General features: G+C 47.2%; 2 protein-coding genes across 3 annotated transcripts in view; both read left to right on the top strand.

The window, feature by feature from the left end:
* PRKCB (protein kinase C beta) overlaps positions 1 to 22,505 on the top strand; it is a 179,274-nt gene that overhangs the window by 81,525 nt on the left and 75,244 nt on the right. For both annotated transcript variants that reach the window (XM_028705262.2, XM_028705261.2), the window contains exons 4-5: positions 6,277 to 6,388; positions 10,479 to 10,607. In XM_028705262.2, the coding sequence (XP_028561095.2) occupies positions 6,277 to 6,388; positions 10,479 to 10,607 (241 nt within the window). The remainder of the gene's footprint in view (positions 1 to 6,276; positions 6,389 to 10,478; positions 10,608 to 22,505) is intronic.
* SLC5A11 (solute carrier family 5 member 11) overlaps positions 1 to 22,505 on the top strand; it is a 342,594-nt gene that overhangs the window by 256,100 nt on the left and 63,989 nt on the right. The gene's annotated exons all lie outside the window — the stretch shown is intronic.

Genomic DNA, 22,505 nt, shown 5'->3' with positions numbered 1-22,505 from the left:
AGGGAGGAGGCAGCCGCCCCCCTGCCGCCCCCCCTGCCCGTTCCTTGGTGACCTCCATGCCTGGAGTTCACACTTGCCAAAACAAAAAAAATTCCTTCCAGTAGCACCTTAAAGACCAACTAAGTTAGTTCTTGGTATGAGCTTTCGTGTACATGCACATGCTGCCCAGGGCGGGCACAATCCTGAGGGAGGCGTGGCATGGAGGGTGCCCTCCCAGGCGTGGGATAGCTGCTCGGGTGCCCAGAGCGGCGCATGCATCCTGCGGCTGGGGGAACAGTGAGCCACCAATGGTGGACATTCGGCACACTGCCCGCCCGCAACTCCCAAGCCTCCCCCAAGCTGTCAAAACAAAGTGGGAAGGGGGGAATGTCACCAGCAAAGCCGCACAGCTATGCCCCTTACCCTGACAGCTTGGGGTAGACTTGGAAGTCACAGGCGGGTGCCACGCTGAATGCCACCCCCCTCAGTGAGGGCACCTGGGGTGATCCGCCCCACCGCCCCATTCCTACGCCCCTGTTTACAGTGTATGTTTTCCCCCAGTGAGAAGCACTGCCTCTCAATCCCAAAAGTGGAAGTGGAATGTCCATCTCCTTGGCTCTGCTTTTATGATGAGGTTGTTAGACTCAGGGCAGAACCTGGCTTTGAAAGCAAGCTCTGGGGCTGCTCCCAAAGGAGCATCACTTCTCAGATCACATCCCAACCAGGATGTGCCAGCTTTCTTGGGAAAGAGCCCGTCCATCTCCAGATCAACCTCTCCCAACCCGGTGCCCTCCAGCTGTTCTGAACCGCACCTTCCACCAGCCCTGGGGTCGTAGGGTTGTGGCTGAGAGGTGCTGCAGCCCCCAAAGCCCTGGAGAGCACCAGGTTGAGTGGGGAGGCTGACTGAGAGGCTGTAGATGGGAATCTCGATCTCGTGGTCGATGAACGAGGGGTGGTGTGCCATCTTAAGGAGCCTCTCCTTCCCCTCCCCTTGTCCCTTGCTGCCAAGGAGATAAATAACTCAGTGTCACAACAGACATGAAAAGCTGTGATGGGAAGCATCAGGGCAAATCAGGGCAAATCAGGCCAAATGAAAGCGAGTGCCAGCCAGCCTCAAGGGAGTTGTTGTAGAGGGGAGGGGGGTGGGAAGACCACGAGAGAGAGACAGGGGAGCAGATTGCTTTTGAGCGAAACTGAGTTCAGAAAACAAGGGGAGTCCACCTGCCTGCATCCTGTTACAGTGGTACCTCGGGTTAAGTACTTAATTCATTCCGGAGGTCCGTTCTTAACCTGAAACTGTTCTTAACCTAAAGCACCGCTTTAGCTAATGGGGCCTACTGCTGCCGCTGCACAATTTCTGTTCTCATCCTGAAGCAAAGTTCTTAACCCAAGGTGCTATTCCTGGGTTAGCGGAGTCTGTAACCTGAAGCGTCTGTAACCTAAAGCATCTGTAACCCAAGGTACCACTGTACTTTCCCCTACTGAGGCGGGTGGGGGAAGGTTCTCTCCCCACACCTGCCCACTCCCAATCCTACCTGGGCAAATGGGAACTGCAGGGAAGCAGTACACAGAAGCAGTACAAAGAAGCAGTAGCTGCAGGCCTTTTGCTTCTTCTGTGAGGTGTCATAGAATAGTAGAATTGGAAGGGACCCAAGGGTCCTCTAGTCCAACCCCCTGCAATGCAGGAATCTCAGCTTGAGAATCTCTGGCAGGTGGCCATTCAATCTCTGCTTGAAAACCTCCAGTGAAGGAGAGCCCACCATCTTGAAAGGGAGTCCATTCCACTGTCAAACACCTCTTGCCATCAGAAAGTTCTTCCTAAGATTTAATCAGAATCTCCTTTCTTTCTGCTATTCCTGTATTGCAGGGGGTTGGACTAGATGGTTCTTCCAACTCTATATTTCTATGATTATCTGATTCTAGGCTATGGAGGGCTACATCAGTGGTTCCCCCAAGTACTGACCTACGGCCTTTCCACCAAACTCAGGTTCGAGTATAAGCACATCACTTGCCTTAAAAAAGAATACTATCTCCCTTAGAAGCGGAGATTTCTCTAAGTATGTTCTAACTTAATGAATGCGCTTTTTGTATCTGAAGGTTTGCTGAAGACAGGTTAATTGTTGTTAACCCCCATTTTCTCAGGCGTCTCATTACCCAGCTGCTAGCTCAGTCGTTAAAAGGAGCATCTTCCGAGCATTTATGAATCTGAAAGAGGTTTGCTTTGGGGTGAAGCCTCTGAGTTTTCCGATGCAATTAACTTTCATCGCTGCCCGTGCCCGATACGCTGCACTTAAGCAGGTTGAATTAAGTGAAGTTCCATTAGTCCCCATCTCCCTAATGTCGCTCGTTAGCGGGGGGAGAGAGCGCAGCGCATTACACTGATTAATGCAGGAGAAGAAAGAGGTTGAAAAGCAAGGAGGACCCGGCAGAGTGGACTCCGTTCAACTCATGGACAACCAATGAAGCGGAATGTTGGAAGATTTGGGAGAGATAAGTCCTCATTCACACAGTGCAGAGTTAAACTATGGAACTCACTGCCACAAGAGCAGCATTGCTTACCAACCCAGATGGCTTTAAAAGGGGATTAGAGAAGGCCATTGAGGGCTACTAACTAAGATGGCTCTGCTCTGCCTTCACAATCAGAGGCAGTAATTCTCCTGAATACCAGTTACTGGAAACCACAGGAGGGGAGAGGGCTGCTGTGCTCAGGTCCCGCTTGTTGGCTTCCCACAGGCATTTGGGTAACCAATGTGAGAACAGGATGCTGGACTAGGATGAGTGATTGGCCCGATCTTCTTATGTCCTTCTGTTCTTAGTTTAGGACTTGACATCTTTCCGCAGGGCCTGCAAGACAGAGCTGTTCCGCCTGGCCTTTGGTTTGGACTCAGTCTGACCCTTATGTTTCCCTCCCCTTATGGTTTTGATCTGTGGGCTATTATTAAAATGAGGCTGCAATTTAAAGTGTATTTTTAACCTGTATTTTAAATTGTTTCCCCCCCCCTCCCCTATGAAGTTTTTATTGTAATTTTACTGGTGTTAGCCGCCCTGAGCCCAGCTCTAGCCAGGGAGGGCGGGGTATAAATAAAAATTTATTATTATTATTATTGGTGGTGCCTTGCTTCACATCCCTCCTCCGTTCTCACTTTTTTCATGAAGTCTTTATTATTGTTGTTGAATTTGTATCCTGCCCTCCTTTCAAGGAGCCTCAGGGATGTCTGCAAGGTTTGCTAATTCCCCCTCCCTGCCCTGCATTTTATCCTCAAAACAACTTTGTATGTTCAGTTTGGTTGAGAGATAGCGGCTATTCCAATATGAGCTTCCTGGCTGGGCAGCCAGCCCAAATGGTCCGCTAGATGGGAATTTGAATGGACGCACACACACACACACACACACACACACACACACTCTCTCTCTCTCTCTCTCTCTCTCTCTCTCTCACACACACACACACACACACACACACACACACACGGAAGCCCATTGCCTGAGGCATCTGTCACCAGCCTGTTGCCTTCCAGATGTTTTGGACCACAATTCACAGCAGCATCTGACCACAGCAGCCAGGGCTGATGGGGTGCCATCCTGTAGAAAAATGAGTTAATGGAGCCCAGCTTCACACCAGACATTTAAAGCACTAAAATACCACTATACACAGTTGTGGTTTCCCCCAAAGGACTCTGGGAGCTGTAGTTTGTAAAGGGTGCTTGTTAGGAGACCCCTAGTTCCCTCCCAGAGCTTCAGTTCACAGAGTGGTTTAATAATCAATCCCTCTTTGCAAGGAACTCTGGAAATTGTAGTTATGAGAGCTCTGTTGTGGTCTGACACATTTGGAGAGCAATGGGGGGTGGGCGGTGCTAGCAGTGATTCCTGCATTGTCGGGGGTTCGACTAATAATAATAATAATAATAATAATAATAATAATAATAATTTATTTATACCCCGAGATGCGGGTGGCGCTGTGGGTAAAACCTCAGCGCCTAGGACTTGCCGATCGCATGGTCGGCGGTTCGAATCCCCACGGCGGGGTGCGCTCCCGTCGTTCGGTCCCAGCGCCTGCCAACCTAGCAGTTCGAAAGCACCCCCGGGTGCAAGTAGATAAATAGGGACCGCTTACCAGCGGGAAGGTAAACGGCGTTCCGTGTGCTGCGCTGGCTCGCCAGATGCAGCTGGTCACGCTGGCCACGTGACCCGGAAGTGTCTGCGGACAGCGCTGGCTCCCGGCCTCTAGAGTGAGATGAGCGCACAACCCTAGAGTCTGGCAAGACTGGCCCGTACGGGCAGGGGTACCTTTACCTTTACCTTATTTATACCCCGCCCATTTGGCTGGGTTTCCCCAGCCACTCTGGGCAGCTTCCAACCGAATATTAAAAACAATACAGTGTCAGACATTAAAAACTTCCCTAAACAGGGCTGTCTTCAGTTGTCTTTTAAGAGTAAAATAGTTGTTTATTGCCTTGACATCTGCTGGGAGGGCTTTCCACAGGGCAGGAGCCACTACTGAGAAGGCCCTCTGCCTGGTTCCCTATAACCTCACTTCTCGCAGCGAGGGAACCACCAGAAGGTCCTCGGCACTGGACATCAGGGTCCGGGCTGAACGATGGGGGTGGAGACGCTCCTTCAGGTATACAGGATTGAGGCCGTTTAGATCAGCCTTGGCATTCCTCCCAACACTATAGTTCTATGATTCTATGAAAAGGCATTTTAGAAGATCTCCTCCAGGTCTGGATTTGGGTTTTATTGCCTGGAGCTCTTGCCTGGTGTTGTGCAACTGTGGGATGCCATATTGCCTCTTAGCCTCAGTTTCCCATTTGTAAAAAAACAAAAAGGGGCGGAGGATATATTGCAGAGGTCTGTGCATTGATTTGGCACCGTTCATTCATTGGGGCTGTCTTTGATGTGCTGACAAAGTTGCTGATGGGCTGTGATGTTCCTCCTTGTTTGTTTGGAAGTAAATATTGGGCATGGTTCTGAATTCAGGTCCCCCGCTAAGGCATCTCTTGGTGGCCTTGATCATTTTGCTCTGTAATCAATTTAGCCTACCTCGCAGGGTGATTGTGAGGGAGTGGAGGGATAATAAAATAACCCCAAGCTCCTGAAAAAAATTGTGGCATCTGCAAAAATGTGTCTCACATTATGGAAGATAGACTAGGCTTTATTTATTTCATAAAATGTATATACCACTTGACTGCAGGAAACCTCAAAGCAGTTTACAAAAGAATAGTACAGTAAGATGATTAGTAAAACCAACAATAGACTGAAAAAGTATCAGTCATCTAAATATCTAGGCAGTCTTGTCTAAACAAAAATGTGGGCAGCGAAGGCACCTGCCTGGTGTCAACAGGCAGGGAGTTCCAAAGTGTAGGTGCAAAACAGATTTTATGTGGCACTTTCATCAGTGCCAGTTCCACAGATAGAAACAGTCGAGGGGGCATATTGTCAGGCTTCGGGGAATCAGATCCTTCCTACGGTGGCCGCCAAGAAGCAGAGAAACAATAAATGTTCTCACCAAGTACTGTATTTTTTCGTGTATAAGACTATATTTTTTCCTAAATTTTTGAAGTTTGAAATAAGGGGTTGTCTTATACACGGATAGTGCAAAGTGCATTTTCTTAATTTTGAGTCCCAAAAATAGGGGGCATCTTATACACAGAAAAATATGGTAATTTGTTTAATAGTCACACAGAGAGATGAAGGAGTGCAGTATCCACCAGATCAGGTACGTCCAACTCCCAAGAGACTGCAATCTACTCCCACTATAAAAATTCTGGAAGTGATCTACCAATGAAGGGGGGGCAGGGGGTGAAGCCAAAGTTGTTGAGCTTTTAGAGAGGGGGGATAATACCGTTAATCCAAATACCCCCGCCCCCAAAATCTCTCCTAAATCTCTCCAAAATCTCACCACCCCTGCATCGGCTAATCTGAGCTTTCTGCCTCTGAGCTTTATGTTCTACTACTTTCAATGCTCACCTGCTTTCCAGGACACTGAGTCTGTCAGCTGTCTCTCCCCTGGTGCTTCTTCTTCTTCCCACTGTTCCTCTTTCAATATTTCTCAGCTTCTCCCCTCTGCAGCCTCTGAACCATGACCTTCTGCAAACCACTGTTCTAAATCTATACTGTCCTCCTGTTCTCAGGAAGGTTCAGGAGAAGGGGTGGGGCGGCCCCCACCATTCCTCCTCAGTCCAGCCCCTGACACATATATATGTAATGCTCTTGATGCATATCAGTGACTTGCATTTATACGCAAAGCCCAGCACTTAACCAATCGTTCCTTTCTACTGTCTTGTCTCTTTTCTCCAGGACCCACGGAGCAAACACAAGTTCAAAATCCACACGTACTCCAGCCCCACCTTCTGCGACCACTGTGGATCCTTGTTGTATGGACTCATCCACCAGGGGATGAAATGTGACAGTAAGTCCAGTTGCACTGAGAGATATATGACCCAATCGCAGCATCTGGAGTCTGATTCACAATTTTCTTTGTGGATGCAGCAAAGTCCTTATGATCCCACTTTATCACCCCAGACTATTGTGGATTAACTGTGTTGCTTGGGTGGGGAGAGTGGGGATTTAATGCACCCGGTGCTAGACTTGGCTGGTTTTATCATCCTAGTGAAGCAAACCACTGGCTGTTGATGCGTTGCTTTTCCCCAAAAAAGAAACTTGAAGCGATTTACAAAAAAAATGAACATTTAAAAATGAGTATAAAGACAGGATAAAACTGCCTAAAATACACAAATAAATATATATATACCAACCCAACCCTCCAGACCACACCACTAAAATTCAGTTGGGGAAGGGTTGTAGCCTAGTGGTTAGAGCATCTGCTTTGCATGCAGAAGGTCCCAGGTTCAATCCCCAGCATCTCCAGGTAGGGCTGGTAGGGAACCCAGTCTGAAATGCTGGAGAGCTGCTGCCAGTCCGTGTAGACCAGGGGTAGTCAACCTTTGTGTACCTACCGCCCACTAATGCGGTTCTTGATGGTAAAATTTCCTTACCTCCCACCAGTGCTCTATGGAAGAAGGATTCAGCTTGTGCCATAGAACCCCCTACCGCCCACCTAGAATCCTGAAACACCCACTAGTGGGTGGTAGGGATCAGGTTGACAACCCCTGGTGTAGACAGTGCTGAACTTGAAGGCCCAATGGTCTGGTTTGGTATAAGGCAGTTTCATATGTTCCTAAAATTAAGATCCAAAGGCCAGGGTGAAAAGACTGGTTATGCCTGGCACCTAAAAACAGCCAGTGACAGTGGCGTAGCGTGGGTTGTCAGCACCCGGGGCAAGGCAAGTAATTTGCGCCCCCTAACCCATGGATTTGCGCCCCCTAACCCGTGGATTTGCCCTAACCCCAGATGTTGCGCCCGGTGTGGCCGGCCCCCCCTGCACCCCCCACGCTACGCCACTGGCCAGTGATGCTGCCAGGCATGGCTCCATGGCAGGACGGAGAGCATCCCATAAATGAGGGGCCACTACTGAAAAGGCTTTTTCTCATGTTGCCACCCTCAGCACACAAAGAAGGGCCTCCGATGAAGAACACAGGGTCCATGTTGGGAGAGGCACTCTTGAGCCATTGGGGAGCCCCATAAGGTTCAGTCCCCAATGATATCTCCAGTCCAGAAAGGGAGAGAGCCCTGTCTGAAACCTTGGAGAGTCACTGCTAGCCAGTGTGAACAATATTGAGCTAGATGGACTAAAGTCTGGCTCTGCATATGGCAGATTTTGGTGTCCTATTCAAATCAGCCCATAATTCTGAACCATGAGGACTGGAATCTTGCTTTATTTCTAAGAGAGAAGCTATAGCTCAGTGGGAGAGCATCTGCTGTGCACGCAGAAGGTCCCAGGTTTAATCCCCAATGGTATCTCTAGGTAGGACTGCGAGAGCTCCCACCTGAAACCCTGGAGCGACTGCTGCCATTCAGTGTAGACAATACTGAGCTAGATTGCTATGCCTTTTACGGAGTCAGGACCATTGGCCCATCTAGCTTAGCATGCCAACGAGGCACCTTCTAGATGTTATGGACTACAACTCCCATCAGACCCTTCCAGCATGTCCTGCAGATAGGGATGGTGGGAGTTTTTTTCTGTAGCATCTGCAGGCACTACTTTGGCTACTGGCTCTCTACATCCCCCAACAGTGTCCCTCCAGAATTTTAAACCATTTTGAACCTGGGACCTTCTGAATGCAAAGCAGATGCTCTAACCCAGGGGTCAGCAAACTTTTTCAGCAGGGGGCCGGTCCACTGTCCCTCAGACCTTGTGGGGGGCTGGACTATATTTTGGAAAAAAATATGAATGAATTCCTATGCCCCACAAATAACCCAGATGCATTTTAAATAAAAGGACACATTCTACTCATGTAAAAACATGGTGATTCCTGGACCATCCGCAGGCTGGATTTAGAAGGCGATTGGGCCAGATCCGGCCCCCGAGTCTTAGTTTGCCTACCCATGCTCTAACCACTAGGCTATGGCCTTCCTGCTACCTCTCGCTTCCCCCAGACAGTGACAGAAGCAGGAGCCGGTCTGCTTGCTTTCTCCCCAGGACGCAGCTGCTACCCTCCTCCACTGCTGAATCAATAAATCTCGTATGACCTTTTCTTTTCAATGCTACCACACCCTTTGATTAAGGCCATAAGTCTCCTTGTTTGTGCAGAGCTGGTGTGGTCAAATCCACCAGCGGAGGCTTTGCTGTATTTACAAGAAAAGGAAATCTGAGTGAAGCCTCAGTTGCAAGAAGTGGAACAGGCAGCTGTGAAGATGTTGCAGCCTCATGGTTGCTGGTGTTTGTTTGTATAGCACCATCCAAGGACACAGAAGAAAACACAAGCGAAGGAGACATGTCCTTGTCTTGAGCCCCTTGCAATTCAGAATTCAAGAGTGGAGGAGACAACTGAAGGAGGGAGGGAGGAGTACGGAAGGAAGGAAGGAAGGAAGGAAGGAAGGAAGGAAGGAAGGAAGGAAGGAAGGAAGGAAGGAGAATTAAAAAGGGATGCAGCAATTCAGGCAGAGGTGATGGGAAGCTCACATCAGTGATGGTGGCCAGCTGAAATTAAGGATAATTGAACATCTGAGGAACAAGGAGATCCAGGATTCATAGAATCATAGAACTGTAGAATTGCAAAGGACCTTCAGGGGTCCTGCCCTGCCTCAGTTACAGGGAGGGAATAGGGAAGGAAGGGTTCCAGTGCTGCCTCTCCAACAATACAATTGGGGTACAAGAAATGTAGCATACAGGAGATCCAGCTACAGAGCCAGTGTGGTGTCATGGTTAGAGTGCCAGACTAGGACCTGGAAGACCAGGGTTCAAATCCCTACTCAGCCCATGAAGCTCACTGGGTGTGACCTTGGGCCAGTCACTGCCTCACTAGCCTACCTTGCAAGGTTGTTGTGGGGATTAAATGAGATGGGGAGAACCATGGACACCATGGCGGGGGGGAAGGTGGAGTATAAATGTAAGCAATAAATAAATAAGAATAAGCAGAAAGAACAGCAGAATCTATTGCCCTGGTTTGCCCTTCCCAGATTCATCTGAGTTGCCCTTTGAGCTTTCACTCTGCAACAAGGAGCGCTCAAAAAAAGTGACTTTTTCGTACAAAGTAAGAGCTGGACTTTTCAGAGGGGGGTGGAAGGCTCTCATGGGGGTGGAAGAAATGCTGTTCCCTCTCAGGATGAAATTGCTGTTGGGGGGGGGGATCACATGGATCGGGCATAGGAAGACCTCTAATGGTCACTGTGTAAATTACAACCATCCTCTTAAATGGTTTGTTTATTGAATTTATATCCCACCTTTTTAACTACCCGTGGCTTTTTAGAGTGGGTGGGATGCTTTAATGCATTCTACCTCCTGGTTTTAATGTTTGCATGTTGCTGTTTTGGGTAAGTTATTTTGTAAGTCGCTTAGAGTTGCGATGGCAAAAAATGGCGGCTAATGAATCTACTTAATGATAATAATACTGCAGAGTAGCTCTCTGGGGCCACTGAAATGGAGATGGTGGAATGAGAGATCTTAGAGGAATTGATGGATGAAAATGAGGCGGGATAGGAACTCATCAGGTCTCAAGCCCACAATCCTCTAGGTGTCCAATGGCATGTAGGGGTTTTTAGATAGTCAGACTAGGGCCTGGGGGAGAACAGGATTCAAATCCCCACTTGGCCATGAGGCTCACTGGGTGACCCTGGGCCAGTCTCTGTCTATCAACCTACCTCATAGGTTTCTTGTGGGGACTAAATGAAGAGGGGGAGAGCCAGGTGTGCTACCTTTAGCTCCTTGGAGAAAAAAGTGGGATATTAATGCAACCAAAGAACAACGAAATAAATATAATTTTTCAGGCGGAAGGCAGGGGAGAATCTAGTACATGTTCAGAAATAAACAGCAGCAGAAACCTATGTGGCGTCCCATTAAATGAGGTGGAATGCATGATATCCTGATGGCAGGCAAAGCACAATGTCTTGAACCCCATTCTGGGACCTGAAATCTCTCCTTCCGATTCTCTCTCCACCAGCCTGCATGATGAACGTCCACAAACGCTGCGTGATGAACGTACCAAGTCTCTGTGGCACGGACCACACTGAGCGCCGGGGCAGGATACACATCACGGCGGAAATTGAAAACGAGGTCCTCACCGTCGTAGGTGAGTCTGGGAGTGGGTGATATGCTTTGTGGTTCCTTGAGGGAAAGTTCAGGAGCAAAAACGTCTTGCCTCCCTCCTTGCCTTCCAAAGAGTTTTCGGCACTTTGAATCCACGTGACGGGGTGAGCTCCCGTTGCTCTGTCCCAGCTCCTGCAACCTAGCAGTTTGAAAGCACACTAGTGTGAGTAGATAAATAGGTACTGCTGTGGCGGCAGGTAAACTGCGTTTCCATGCGCTTTGGCACTCATCACAGTGTCCTGTTGCACCAAAAGTGGTTTAGTCATGCTGGCCACATGACACGGAAAGCTGTCTGTGGACAAACGCTGGCTCCCTTGACCTGAAAGCAGAGATGAGTGTTGCACCCCATACTCAAATTCAACTGGAATTAACCATCAAAGAGTCCTTTACCTTTACCTTTTATTAATAATAATCATTGAATTTATAGCGTGCCCTTCCTCCCCAAGAGGTTGGGGCAGCAAACAGATGTACAATTTAAAAGCAGAATTAGAAACATTCTTCCACCCATTGACCTCGAGGTTGCCAAGGTTTCTTCAGCCACCACCAAATGTGTGGGTAAGCAGGAATGTTTTTGAATTCCTCTTGAAAGTTAATCATGATGGAGACAGGCACACCTCCCTAGGGGAAGGCATTCCACAACCGGGGAGCCACCACTGAAAAGGCCCTGTCATGGGTCAGCACCAACCAGGGAATCCCCTATGGAAGCACCACCACCAAGGGCTCACCTGCTGATTGCAGGGTTCGAGACGGTTGGTATTGGGGAAGATGCTCTTTTAGGGATATGGGCTGCAAGCCATTTAGGGCTTTATATGGTAGCACTAACCCCTTGGAAGTGTGTGTTCCACATATATGAACATAAAAAGAGCCTGCTGGATCAGGCCAGTGACCCATCCTGCCCAGCATCCTGTTCTCACAATGGCCAACCAGATGGCTGTGGGAAACCCGCAAGCAGGATTCGATCTCAAGAGCATTCTCCCCTCCTGCAGCTTCCAGCTTCTCTTTCTGAGCAGAAGATACATTTAACCACTTCATGCCTCTTCAAGCAGGAGAATAAGGGTGTTTTATTGCTCCAAGTCTTCCCTACCTCTCAACAGCTGCTTCTTCCTCCCAGCTGCATGAGCAATTGCTCCAGCCTACTGTCTGTGATCTCTGGGGTTTTGGTGTCCTGAAATGACCTTAGCGTGTTTCAGATGTTTTGTCTTAGACAAATACTGTGGACTACCGCTCCTCATTCACCCAGACCAAACACTGTTCTTCAGAGCTTTGGGTCTGTGGTATGAAGTGCACAGAGGAAAAGTATTTTAGGACTACTGCACAGAGGAATTCAGTGTGAGGTGCTGTTGCTTCTTGAAGTGAGGAGCTAATTCCAACCCTCCTGTTTCTCACCATTTCACACCTGTCCTCAGTGGGAATCAGTGAGAGAGCACCCTGAGGAGTATGAATCACATTTCCCTCAAATATAAATCTGTATGTGGTTTACATTTTTTAAAAAAAACCTAAACGCAGATATACAGGGGTACCTCAGGTTAAGTACTTAATTCGTTCTGGAGGTCCGTTCTTAACCTGAAACTGTTCTTAACCTGAAGCACCACTTTAGCTAATGGGGCCTCCTGCTGCCACTGCACTGCCAGAGCACGATTTCTATTCTCATCCTGAAGCAAAGTTCTTAACCTGAGGTACTATTTCTGGGTTAGTGGAGTCTGTAACCTGAAGCATATGTAACCTGAAGCATATTTAACACGAGGTACCACTGTACAATAATGATGCTTAGTACCTTAAAAAGTACTATCACTACAAACATAACCAGTGGTGTCAAGGTTCAGGGGGTCAAATAACCATTAATATTTCTGCAGTGGGGTCCCTCTGCCCAGTCAGCATGAAAAGGGAGCTTTTTAGCCAATGAGAAGTCTTCTCACCCTTTGTGCCCGTTGGAGCCAATCGGAGTGAAAGGAAGTGAGTCATCCACTGAGGATGGGCTCCTAGGGTCACTCTGGAGAAGGTGCGCAGGAAGAACACCAAGGAGGAGTTGTTGTGTATGCTCCAAAGCTAAGCATCTAGGAGCACCGAAAAGATTAGGAGATTCAACTTTAAGAGAATGGGGTGAAAGTTCTGTTTGCTACGAAGGAAAACACAACTTGAAGTGTCTCTGAAATTTGATATTGGAGCATTCCAAATAATTTGCCTGTGGATGTGCACAGAAAATGTGGAGACTTGAATTGATCTTTGCAGGGCATCCCTAATTATTATTATTGTATAATTATAACATTATTGCGTCATCTCAGAGTATTGCATCATCTTAGAAAGGGCATGGCTGTGACTACGCTTCTGAACATAACACTAGTAATCAAGGTCTGACAGCTCATTTGACATGCATCAAAATTTAAATGAGCATGAAACTCACCAGTGGGTCAAGAAAAAATAACCCAATCATTACATGTCCCAAAGTAGCTCCAAAGTTGAAATTAGTACCTAGCAATTCTCCCCTGTCAAAAAAGATAACAAGAAGCCCTCTTATGCCTCAACCTCAACAGCCAGCAAGTCCTCTCAAGAGTTCTTCTTCTGGATGAAGGCTCCCTTATGACATCTCTCAGAGCTGGAGGGGGGGGGCAAGGCAGGTAAAAGCAGGCCACTCCCTGACGAACTGCATCATGACGGCAACACTGAATATTCTACACTTTAATTTCTTTGGAGGGTGAGAACTATTTGTTTTAGCAAAGTAGAAACTTAACATTTCAGTTGTCCAAACATCCACTTGCTCACTGCCAATCATGTTTTGTTCCATTACTTCTCCCTGGTCCTGAGTGCTGCTTTGGCACCTTTTTTATTTTACTTATTTTACTTCTACTTCTTCCTCCTTCTTAGAGGAGGCATGGAGAAGAATTTCATTTGGTCCCTATTTTTAGGCACACAATTTGCACCTCCCAGACACAGATTGCAGCATAATTATCCTTCAGATTTTGCAATATAGATTTTTGTGATACCAAAATGCTTTGAAATGTGTGTTTTAGGTTAATAGATGTTTATAAAGGCATACACTGAGATACACATGGTAAAATGCATACTTAGGTACCTATAAAATACACTCATGAATAAATGCCTATGACTCTGAGGTGGGTGGGTCCATCCCTCAATAACACCCACGAAAGGTCCATGCTGTGATGGAGTGCTGGCACAGTCATAATTTGCTGTGCAATGAGCTCCCAGAGGGCGGGCGAGTGCATTGTGAGTCAGGAAACACATATTTTTACAAGGAATGCTTAACAGTCATTGAAAGGGGGAGTTTTGGCTCATCTCGGGGGGGCAAACACGATAAACAAAAGCTGCAAAGCATGTTTCTGAGGTAGTAGTGCTGTACCCAAGCCAAGGGAGGAGTCATGAATTGCTGAGTCAAGGCAAAGCAGCCTGGCTGGCTCATCTTGAATCATCTCCAAGAAATGGCAGTTGTAAGTCTGGCAATTGCTGAATTATACAGCAATTGCTGCTGTTCCTTTTTTCAGTGCATCTGAAATTCCAGCATGTAATTTCGTAGATCTGTAGAGTTAGAAGGGATCTCAAGGGTGACATCTAGTCCAACCCCCTGCAATGCAGGAATTGCAGCTGAAGACTCCCGGACAGATGGCCATCCAACCATGGCTTAAAAACCTCAAATGAAGGTGATCCACCACCTTCCAAGGTAGTCAATCAGCTCTTACCTTCAGGAAGTCCCTCGGTTTACCACAAATGCATCCACCCACACACCTCATTTTTTAATGAAATAAAAAAGGAGGTGCCATAAGTTAGAGCATCTGCCTTCATGCATCATCATCATCATCATCATCATCATCATCATCATCATACATATATAAAAACATTGTAGTTGTTGTTTAGTCGTTTAGTCGTCTCCGACTCTTTGTGACCCCATGGACCAGAGCATGCCAGGCACTCCTGTCCTCCACTGCCTCCCGCAGTTTGGTCAAACTCATGCTGGTAGCTTCAAGAACACTGTCCAACCATCTCGTCCTCTGTCATCCCCTTCTCCTTGTGCCCTCCATATTTCCCAACATCAGGGTCTTTTCCAGGGAGTCCTCTCTTCTCATGAGATGGCCCAAGTATTGGAGCCTCAACTTCAGGATCTGTCCTTCCAGTGAGCACTCAGGGCTGATTTCCTTCAGAATGGAGAGGTTTGGTCTTCTTGCAGTCCATGGGACTCTCACAAGTCTCCTCCAGCACCATAATTCAAAAGCATCAATTCTTCAGCGATCAGCCTTCTTTATGGTCCAGCTCTCACTTCCACACATCATATAAAAACATAGTAAAACATTAAACATTAATGCCTTCCCAAGTTCAATCTCCCATATCTCCAGGTAAGGTTGAATGTAAATCCTGGACAACCACTGTCAGTCATTGTAGACAGTACTGAGCTACAGATGGACCAATGACTCTGTGTGAGGCTCCTTTCTGTGTTTAGTCCTCCATATTGTGGAGTTGATTGGGAAGGGTGGGTTTATTTCACACAAATAGTACTGTCTTTCCAGAGCAGCCTTTCTCAGCTTGCTGCCTTCTAGATATTTTTGATTTACAACTCCATGCTGGCTGGGACTGATGGAAGCTGTAGTCCCTAATGTCTGGAGGGCACCAGGTTGGGGAAGGGCTCTTCTCAAGCATTCCCTCTGGTCTTTTGGAATTTTGTTTTCCAGGAAAACACGAGGTTGCCTTCTGCAGAACGAAGCCTCTCTCTGGGAGGGACAGATGTATCTAGAGTGCTCTCTTGTGGCATTGGAAGCAAAGAGCATGTGTAAAGCCAGGAAATCCAAAGGCCTTTGTTCAAAAGGACAGAAAGCATATCTCATCTATGCTGAATCTTCAGAGGGATTTGTGGGTTAGTCATGTGGCCAATCTGGATGCCTAGATCAAAGGCGTTTCTCAGCCTAGCCCTAGAACTGGAAGCCCCCCCAATAAATTTGTGATACCCACCCTTGGCAGTAGAAATTGAGAAGGTCTGAATACCAGTTGCTGGAAAGTGCGGGAGTGGAGAGTGCTGGTGTGCTCAGGTCCTGTGAGTGGGATTCCCCCTGGGGCTTCTGGTTGGCCACTGTGAGAACAGAATGCTGAACTAGTTGACCCGTTGACCCGATCCACCAGGTTCTTCTTAGGTTCTTATGGTCTGGCAGTTGAGTCCTGCTTGTGGGTCTCCTGCAGGCATGTGGTTTGCCACTATGAGAACAGGATGTACAGTGGTACCTCTGGATGCGAACAGGATCTGTTCCGGAGCCCTGTTCGCATCCTGAGTAGAACGCAACCCGCGTCTGCGCGTGCGCGGGTCATGATTTGCCGCTTCTGCACGTGCGGGTGATGTCATTTTGAGCCGCTGCGCATGCGCGAGCAGTGAAACCCAGAAGTAATGCATTCCGTTACTTCAGGGTCACTGCAGAGCATAACCTGAAAACACTCAACCTGAAACATATTTAACCCAAGGTATGACTGTACTGAGTTACCATCTCATTAATGCAAGGATTTATGTTTGTGCAACAGGACTCTCCCCTGTCTCCTTCCCCCATGCACCCCCTAAACTGTTCTAGGGGGTTTCCCCAATCCTCTAGAGCAGATTTGGGGAGGGCAAGGAATGTGCAGGGTCGGGGGGGGGGGAGTCCCATTGCACAAGTGGAAATCCTTGCACTGATGGGGAATGGTTACTTAGTGCTGCTTTGGATACAAATCAGTACTGGGATTCAAATTGCAATGCAATAAAATACAATATAACAAATAAAAGAAGCAGTAAAGATACAGTTAAAGCATCTAGCACAGTGCAGTACAATTGCTACAATTTAAAAATCGTTAAGTGGTCCAGCCAGAGCCTTAGCGATTTTTGTCTGTGGGAGGGAAAGTTTGGGACTTGCAGATATAGCATGGTATCTAAGCCACCCCTAACCGACAGAGATCTGAACATGATTTACAGTCATGTTTTAAAACAAGAAAATTCAATATAAGCTTGAAACCAAAATTATAAGTCAAGCCGTATCAATGCATCAGATGAATATCCATCAGCTACAGCTGGCTCAAAGGCAGAGCATCTGCATGGCATGCCTCAGGTCCCAGGTTCAATCCCAGGAAGGGCTGGGAGAGACCCCCTAGCTGAAAGCCTGGAAAGCTGCTGCCAGTCAGTGCAGACAGTACTGAGCTAGATGGATCACTGGTCTCGCTCAGTGTAAGGCTGATTTTATTATTACTAATGACACTATTGATCACAAATAATTTCTCCCCACCAAAGGTCTGAGTGAAGTGCTAAGTTTTTAATGGGCACCGAACCCAATTAAGGTAGGCAGCAGACGTATGTCTGAAGGCAGGGAGTTCCATAAATGAGGAGAGACCACAGTGTAGATTGTATCCCAATTGATCCAAGTCACGCCCACCTGCCCATCAGCTGATGTCGCTCAGATGGGCAGGAGACATCAGCTGATGATCAGAGGGTGGGGGTCAATTCTAACTTAGTTGCATGTGCCAGTTCTCCACAGGAAACTGGTGTACTCAGTCAATGCAGCCTGTTTTAACACACCCACACCCGTATCATCTGGTGATGAGCAGGGGTGAAATTCTGTACAGCTTGGCAGGAGTCAGTGCAACCCCCTTCCTCAATCAGGTAACCAACACTAAAAAAAATCCAGTTCCAATACAAACACCTCCCATCCTGCAGGATTCATAGACTCATAGAATTGTACCATTGTATGGGGCCCCAAGAGTCATCTAGTTCAACCCATTGCAATGCAGGAATCACAACTAAAGAATTGGTGTTATATGATGCAATTAGCTGTGATGCGCCAAACTCAGGCAGCTGCACTCTACGCTTCTTGCAGCTTCTAGTCGGTCTTCAAGGGGAGCCCCACGTAGAGTGCATTGCAATGATCTGATCAGCAGGTTATCGTAGTGAGTGGGATTAAAGCCACTGGGAGAGCCAGTGTGGTGTAGTGGTTAAGAGCGGTAGTCACGTAATCTGGGTAACTGGGTTCGCGTCTCCGCTCCTCCACATGCAGCTGCTGGGTGACCTTGGGCCAGTCATACTTCTTTGAAGTCTCTCAGCCCCACTCACCTCACAGAGTGTTTGTTGTGGGGGAGGAAGGGAAAGGAGAATGTTAGCCGCTTTGAGACTCCTTAAAGGGAGTGAAAGGCGGGATATCAAATCCAAACTCTTCTTCTCTTCTTCTTCTTCTAAATTTTCTTTAATTCAAAAGTAAGAAATTGTACATCTTTCTGTTTTGTTGCATCAACTGAGGTGGCTAAAGGGTGAAGGCTAGAATGATTGCTGTATGGCGAGAGCTGGGGTGCTCTGGCAGTGGAAGTGAGGCGTGCAGTACAGCAGCAGGAGTGGGAGTAGGGTGCAGCAGTGAGTGGGGGCAGAAGACAGCAATTTCTGTTTCATCTCAGGTGGCAAAATGGGAACAGGCTGCCCCTGGGAACACCTACAACTCTGACCAACCCCAACCAACGTGGCTGGACAATGCTGGGGCTGATGGAAATTGCATTCCGAAACATCTGGAGGATGCCAGGTTGATGAAGGCTGCCAATGACAATTCAGAACCCCCTCTGGTTCTCCATGCACAGTTTTCGCTGGGGAATAAATTCATCGCTTCTGAAAAAGGGGCAATAAAGAGGTCCTTTCGCCACCTTTAGCAAGCCTGAGTGTGAAAACAAAATAACACAGCGTGCTAAGGAATATCTAACCATTGACTAGTTACTTAATTGGCCACTAGTCCCTATGACTTAATTAAGGGGTGACCTTGAATGCCCAACATTTGTGATTAAGAAAATGACTCACTTGGTGGTGCAGTCGCAATATCAGCCCGTAGATGGCAGTGCTTGACTTCCAGAATTTTTTAGGGCTTTGATTGGCTGGCGTTTGATTTCAAAAGCCACCAGAAATGGCTGGTGTTATAGCGGGAATCAAGGTCGTGTTGTAAGGCTTTGGAAAGAAAGCACCCCACCCCCACCATCTCTTTGATGCAGGCAGCTTCTCTCGGTGACGAGGAGGAATCTTCTAAGCTTGCCTGTGTGTCATCTGATTTGCTTTTCTTGTTACAAATTCCTTATTGCCAATTCCTTCATAAATATAGAATGTGGTATCTACGTTGTCAGAATCCCCGGCTTCCTCCTGCCCCTGAAGGTCGCGGATCAGCATTTGAAAATGTTTTCTGTTGACTTCAGAGGGGAAAGACTAAACCAGGGAACAAATAACAAAGAGCCTTGTGGTATCTTAAAGATGACTCAACTTATTGTGGCAGAAGCTATGAAATCTCTTGCTCTTGCTGCAATCCACTAACACGGCCACCTCTCTGGAAATCATTTGCACATTCTTCAGGACCCTGGACAGTAACTGTGATCTGCGCCTTGTTCCCTTCTTGACTCATTCCCAGTTTCCCTGACAATTATGCTTGTCAGAGCAAGGAAGTTATAGCTATTACTGGCCCCCAAAATAAACCTGAGACAAACAGAACCAAGTGTGCTTATTTTGAAAGGTTCAGAATTCTACTTTTCCGTGTGTGTGTGTGTGTGTGTGTGTGCAGATTATGCCTAATTTCTAAACTACAATTCACAGGATTCTTTTCGAGGGGGGGATGTGCTTTGAATGTGATCCCAAAGTCAGCTGCTGGAGCAAGTTATCTGCTTGGAGTTGTCCAACTTCCTGCAACTTCAGTCTGACCCTGTCTCCTTCCTGACACCTGCCTAAGCCATTTCTCTCACCCCCATTCATGGTCAGGAGAGGATAGCCTAGTTTATGCAAGCATTTGGCTCCCTTTCCATTTAATTTTATTTAGGTGTGTGGAAACGAACCCTTAAGGTTCTTCTCAAAGTGTGGTTTTAAGGATTCCTTCCAACCCTTCTCCAGTTTGGATCATGGTCTAGGTTAGAGAAGGACCCTCTTTCACCTTGAAGATGTACAAATCCCAAGGGATACTGCAGTGGGTGCGTTGTGGAGCATTTTGTGGTGATGGAGAGAGAGAAGTCGCCTCCTTCTCTAGACTCTCGTTGGTGCCATTGCCAGCATATCCTCCAGAGTTAAATGCAAGCAGAAGCGGAAGATTGGGAGGAGGCTTTGGGGTTGGGTGAGAGTCCACTGTGTCTCACTTTCCAAGTTCCTAAGATTGGTTCAAGTGATGAGTTGATTTCACTTTGACTTTGATGTGTGGGGAGAGGAATTGGCTCATTTCCAGTTGAAATAGAGGATCAGCTGGTTGTTCTCACTTAATCTAATTGTATTAGATTTGGATTTGCTCTGTTGCTCTGTTACAAATGGTTAGTATTTTGAGGTCTTTTGTGAATTGTAGTTATTGCAAGCCACCTTGAGTGCTCTATATAGGAAAACGAGGTCAGGGTTAAAATATTGATACACAAATCCAGAAACCATCTTGGAAAATGCTCCTTGACTGCTCAGCCACACAGTTTGAAATCTATGTTTCAGGGGAAGGGAATCCAGCTGCAGAACATCAAGTCCATTCTAGTTCCACCAAAATGTCACCAACACAGCCTGGAGTCGCTCCTTATTACTTCACAAATCCCAAGGTTGATCCCATGAAACTGTAGCTCAGTTGAAGCAACACATGGAAGAAATGCATCGCTCTTTGTTTTTGTCCCGTGTCCCTAGGTTGCTGGCCATTTTGACACCCGGCATCATTCTGAAGGGCAAATCCATTTGGCAGTTCAAGGTTAATCTGTCCCTTTCTCACGTGGGATTGGTTCTTCCTGCACAGACCCGATACTTGCTAATTGAATGAGTTGATGAAGTGAGTCGTTGGCCCAAACTGGAACAAATTATGCAGCAATTAGATAAACAAGCTAGAAATGCATTAATTAATGTGCACCGGCCCAGGAAGATGCTGCTGTAAGAAGGGCGGTGCATTTTCCATTATAAATATATGTGCAAATTTATTCTTCTGCAGTGTATTAATTACATGTTATAAGGAATGGTGGCACTAATCTTTCTTCCACTTGCTTCATGGAACTGACACAATCTTCAATGCCCAGATGGGGCCACCCTCACATAATACCACTGCTAGGAAGAAGGGGAAGGCAATGGACTACATTGGCTGGGTTCTATCTCCTGTTTTTTCCCTGGATCCATTTCAGGATCTTATCCCTCCCTGGGACTTTGCATCATCACCTTCAGTTGCCCCACGGTGGCAGTGGGAGGCTGCCTCACAGTTTGGGAATAACTGCCCCAAGTAATGAAGGTGTGCTATGGTGTGCTTTTCCTTGCCTGTTGATGGAGGCTGTCATATTGGGTACATGTGATTGACTTCATGATGCACTAAGCAGAAGTTGACCCTGGGGAGTTAGAAGTTGCAGATTTGGAAAGCACTGCCTCCTTTGTTTTTTGGAAGAAAGAGCAATGATGTAGAATAAGGCAGCCTCAATTCATCTGGCAGTGGTCAGGAAGAGAAGAGGAAATATGGCTCATGTTAAACTGCCAACTAGTCTCTATTTCCATAATAGAAACTGAGGATGACAGCTGTGAGCCAGTCAGAGAGGACCTGCTAAGCTGGGGTTTGCATCCCCACTCTGTGTCCGATTTTCCATCCATGTGTCTGGACTGTGTATGTTTGAATGGAGGAGATATTGATCCTCTGCAAACAGGCATGTCAGTGCAAAATATCCAGATTTCCTGGGGTCTGAACTGGAGGTGACTGTCGAGGAATGAGACCTTGGGGTCATAAGTTGATAGCTCAACGAAGACCCTGACCCTGTGTGCAGTGGCTGTGAAGAAGGCAAATTCCACTCTGTGGATCATTGAGAGAGCAATTGAAAAATGAGACTGTCGCTATCATAATGCCATTATGCAATTCTGTGGTGTGACTGCATTTGGAATACTGCATATCGTTCTGGTCGCCTCACCTCCAAAAGGATATCGCAGAGTTGGGAAAGGTCCAGGAAAGGGCAATCCAAGTGGTCAAGGGGGTGGAGTGACTCCCCTATGAAGAAAGGACTCTGTAGTTCTAGAGAAAAGGCAACTAAGAGGTGACATGATAGACATTTATAAAATTGTGGATGGCATGAAGAAAGTGGATTGAGAAAAAACTTTTCTTCCTCTCTCCTAACACTAGAACTTAGCAGAAATCCAATGAAGCTGAAAGCTAGAAGGTCCAGGAAGGCAGTTCAAAGGAAGGACTTATTCAGGCAGCACATAGTTAAAGGATGGAACTTGCTCCCCTGGGAGGCAGTGATGGCCACCAACTTGGATGCCTTTAAAAGAGGAGGCAGAAGAGGTCTCTCAATGGCTATTAGCCCTGGTGAATATACTCTGCCTCCACAGCAGTAATGCTTCTGAAGACCAGTTGCTGGATACTGCATGAGAGGAATACGCTATTGTGTTTGTATTCCCTCAGGCATCTAGTTAGCTTCTGTGAGAAAAGGATGTCGGACCAGATGTGCCATTGGCCTTATGCAGGCATAGGCAAAATCAGCCCTCCAGATGTTTTGGGACTACAGTTCCCATCATCCCTGACCACTGGTCCTGTTAGCTAGGGATGATGGGAGTTGTATTCCAAAACATCTGGAGGGCCGAGTTTGCCTATGCCTGGCCTTATGTTACAGCAGGATGTCCTTCGGTTCTTAGAGTTTGTTCACAAGGCAGCCCACGGATAATGTGGAGTGCAGGGACCTTTCCCAGGTACTGCAGCACCATCACGGTTGCGCCTGGAAATTTCAAGCTCTCCTGCCTGTCTTTATATTTTAATGATGCCAAACATGCCTCTGCTGTCAATCCAGTTAGGCAGCAATTACCTTAATTGAGGCTTTTGACAACCAAATCATGGGCAATTCTGCGGGTCAGCTTGGCGTCAGGTAGATGATTTCTTCTTTTCCCTGTATCTTCTCGTGCAGAATCTCTAGTGGCTGCATCTTCAGGGTTGGCCTG

This window comes from Podarcis muralis, chromosome 14 (genome assembly GCF_964188315.1).
Source record: "Podarcis muralis chromosome 14, rPodMur119.hap1.1, whole genome shotgun sequence".
NCBI lineage: Eukaryota > Metazoa > Chordata > Lepidosauria > Squamata > Lacertidae > Podarcis > Podarcis muralis.
The sequence above is the reverse complement of the archived record's forward strand: the minus strand, read 5'-3'. Positions and strand labels throughout refer to the sequence as shown.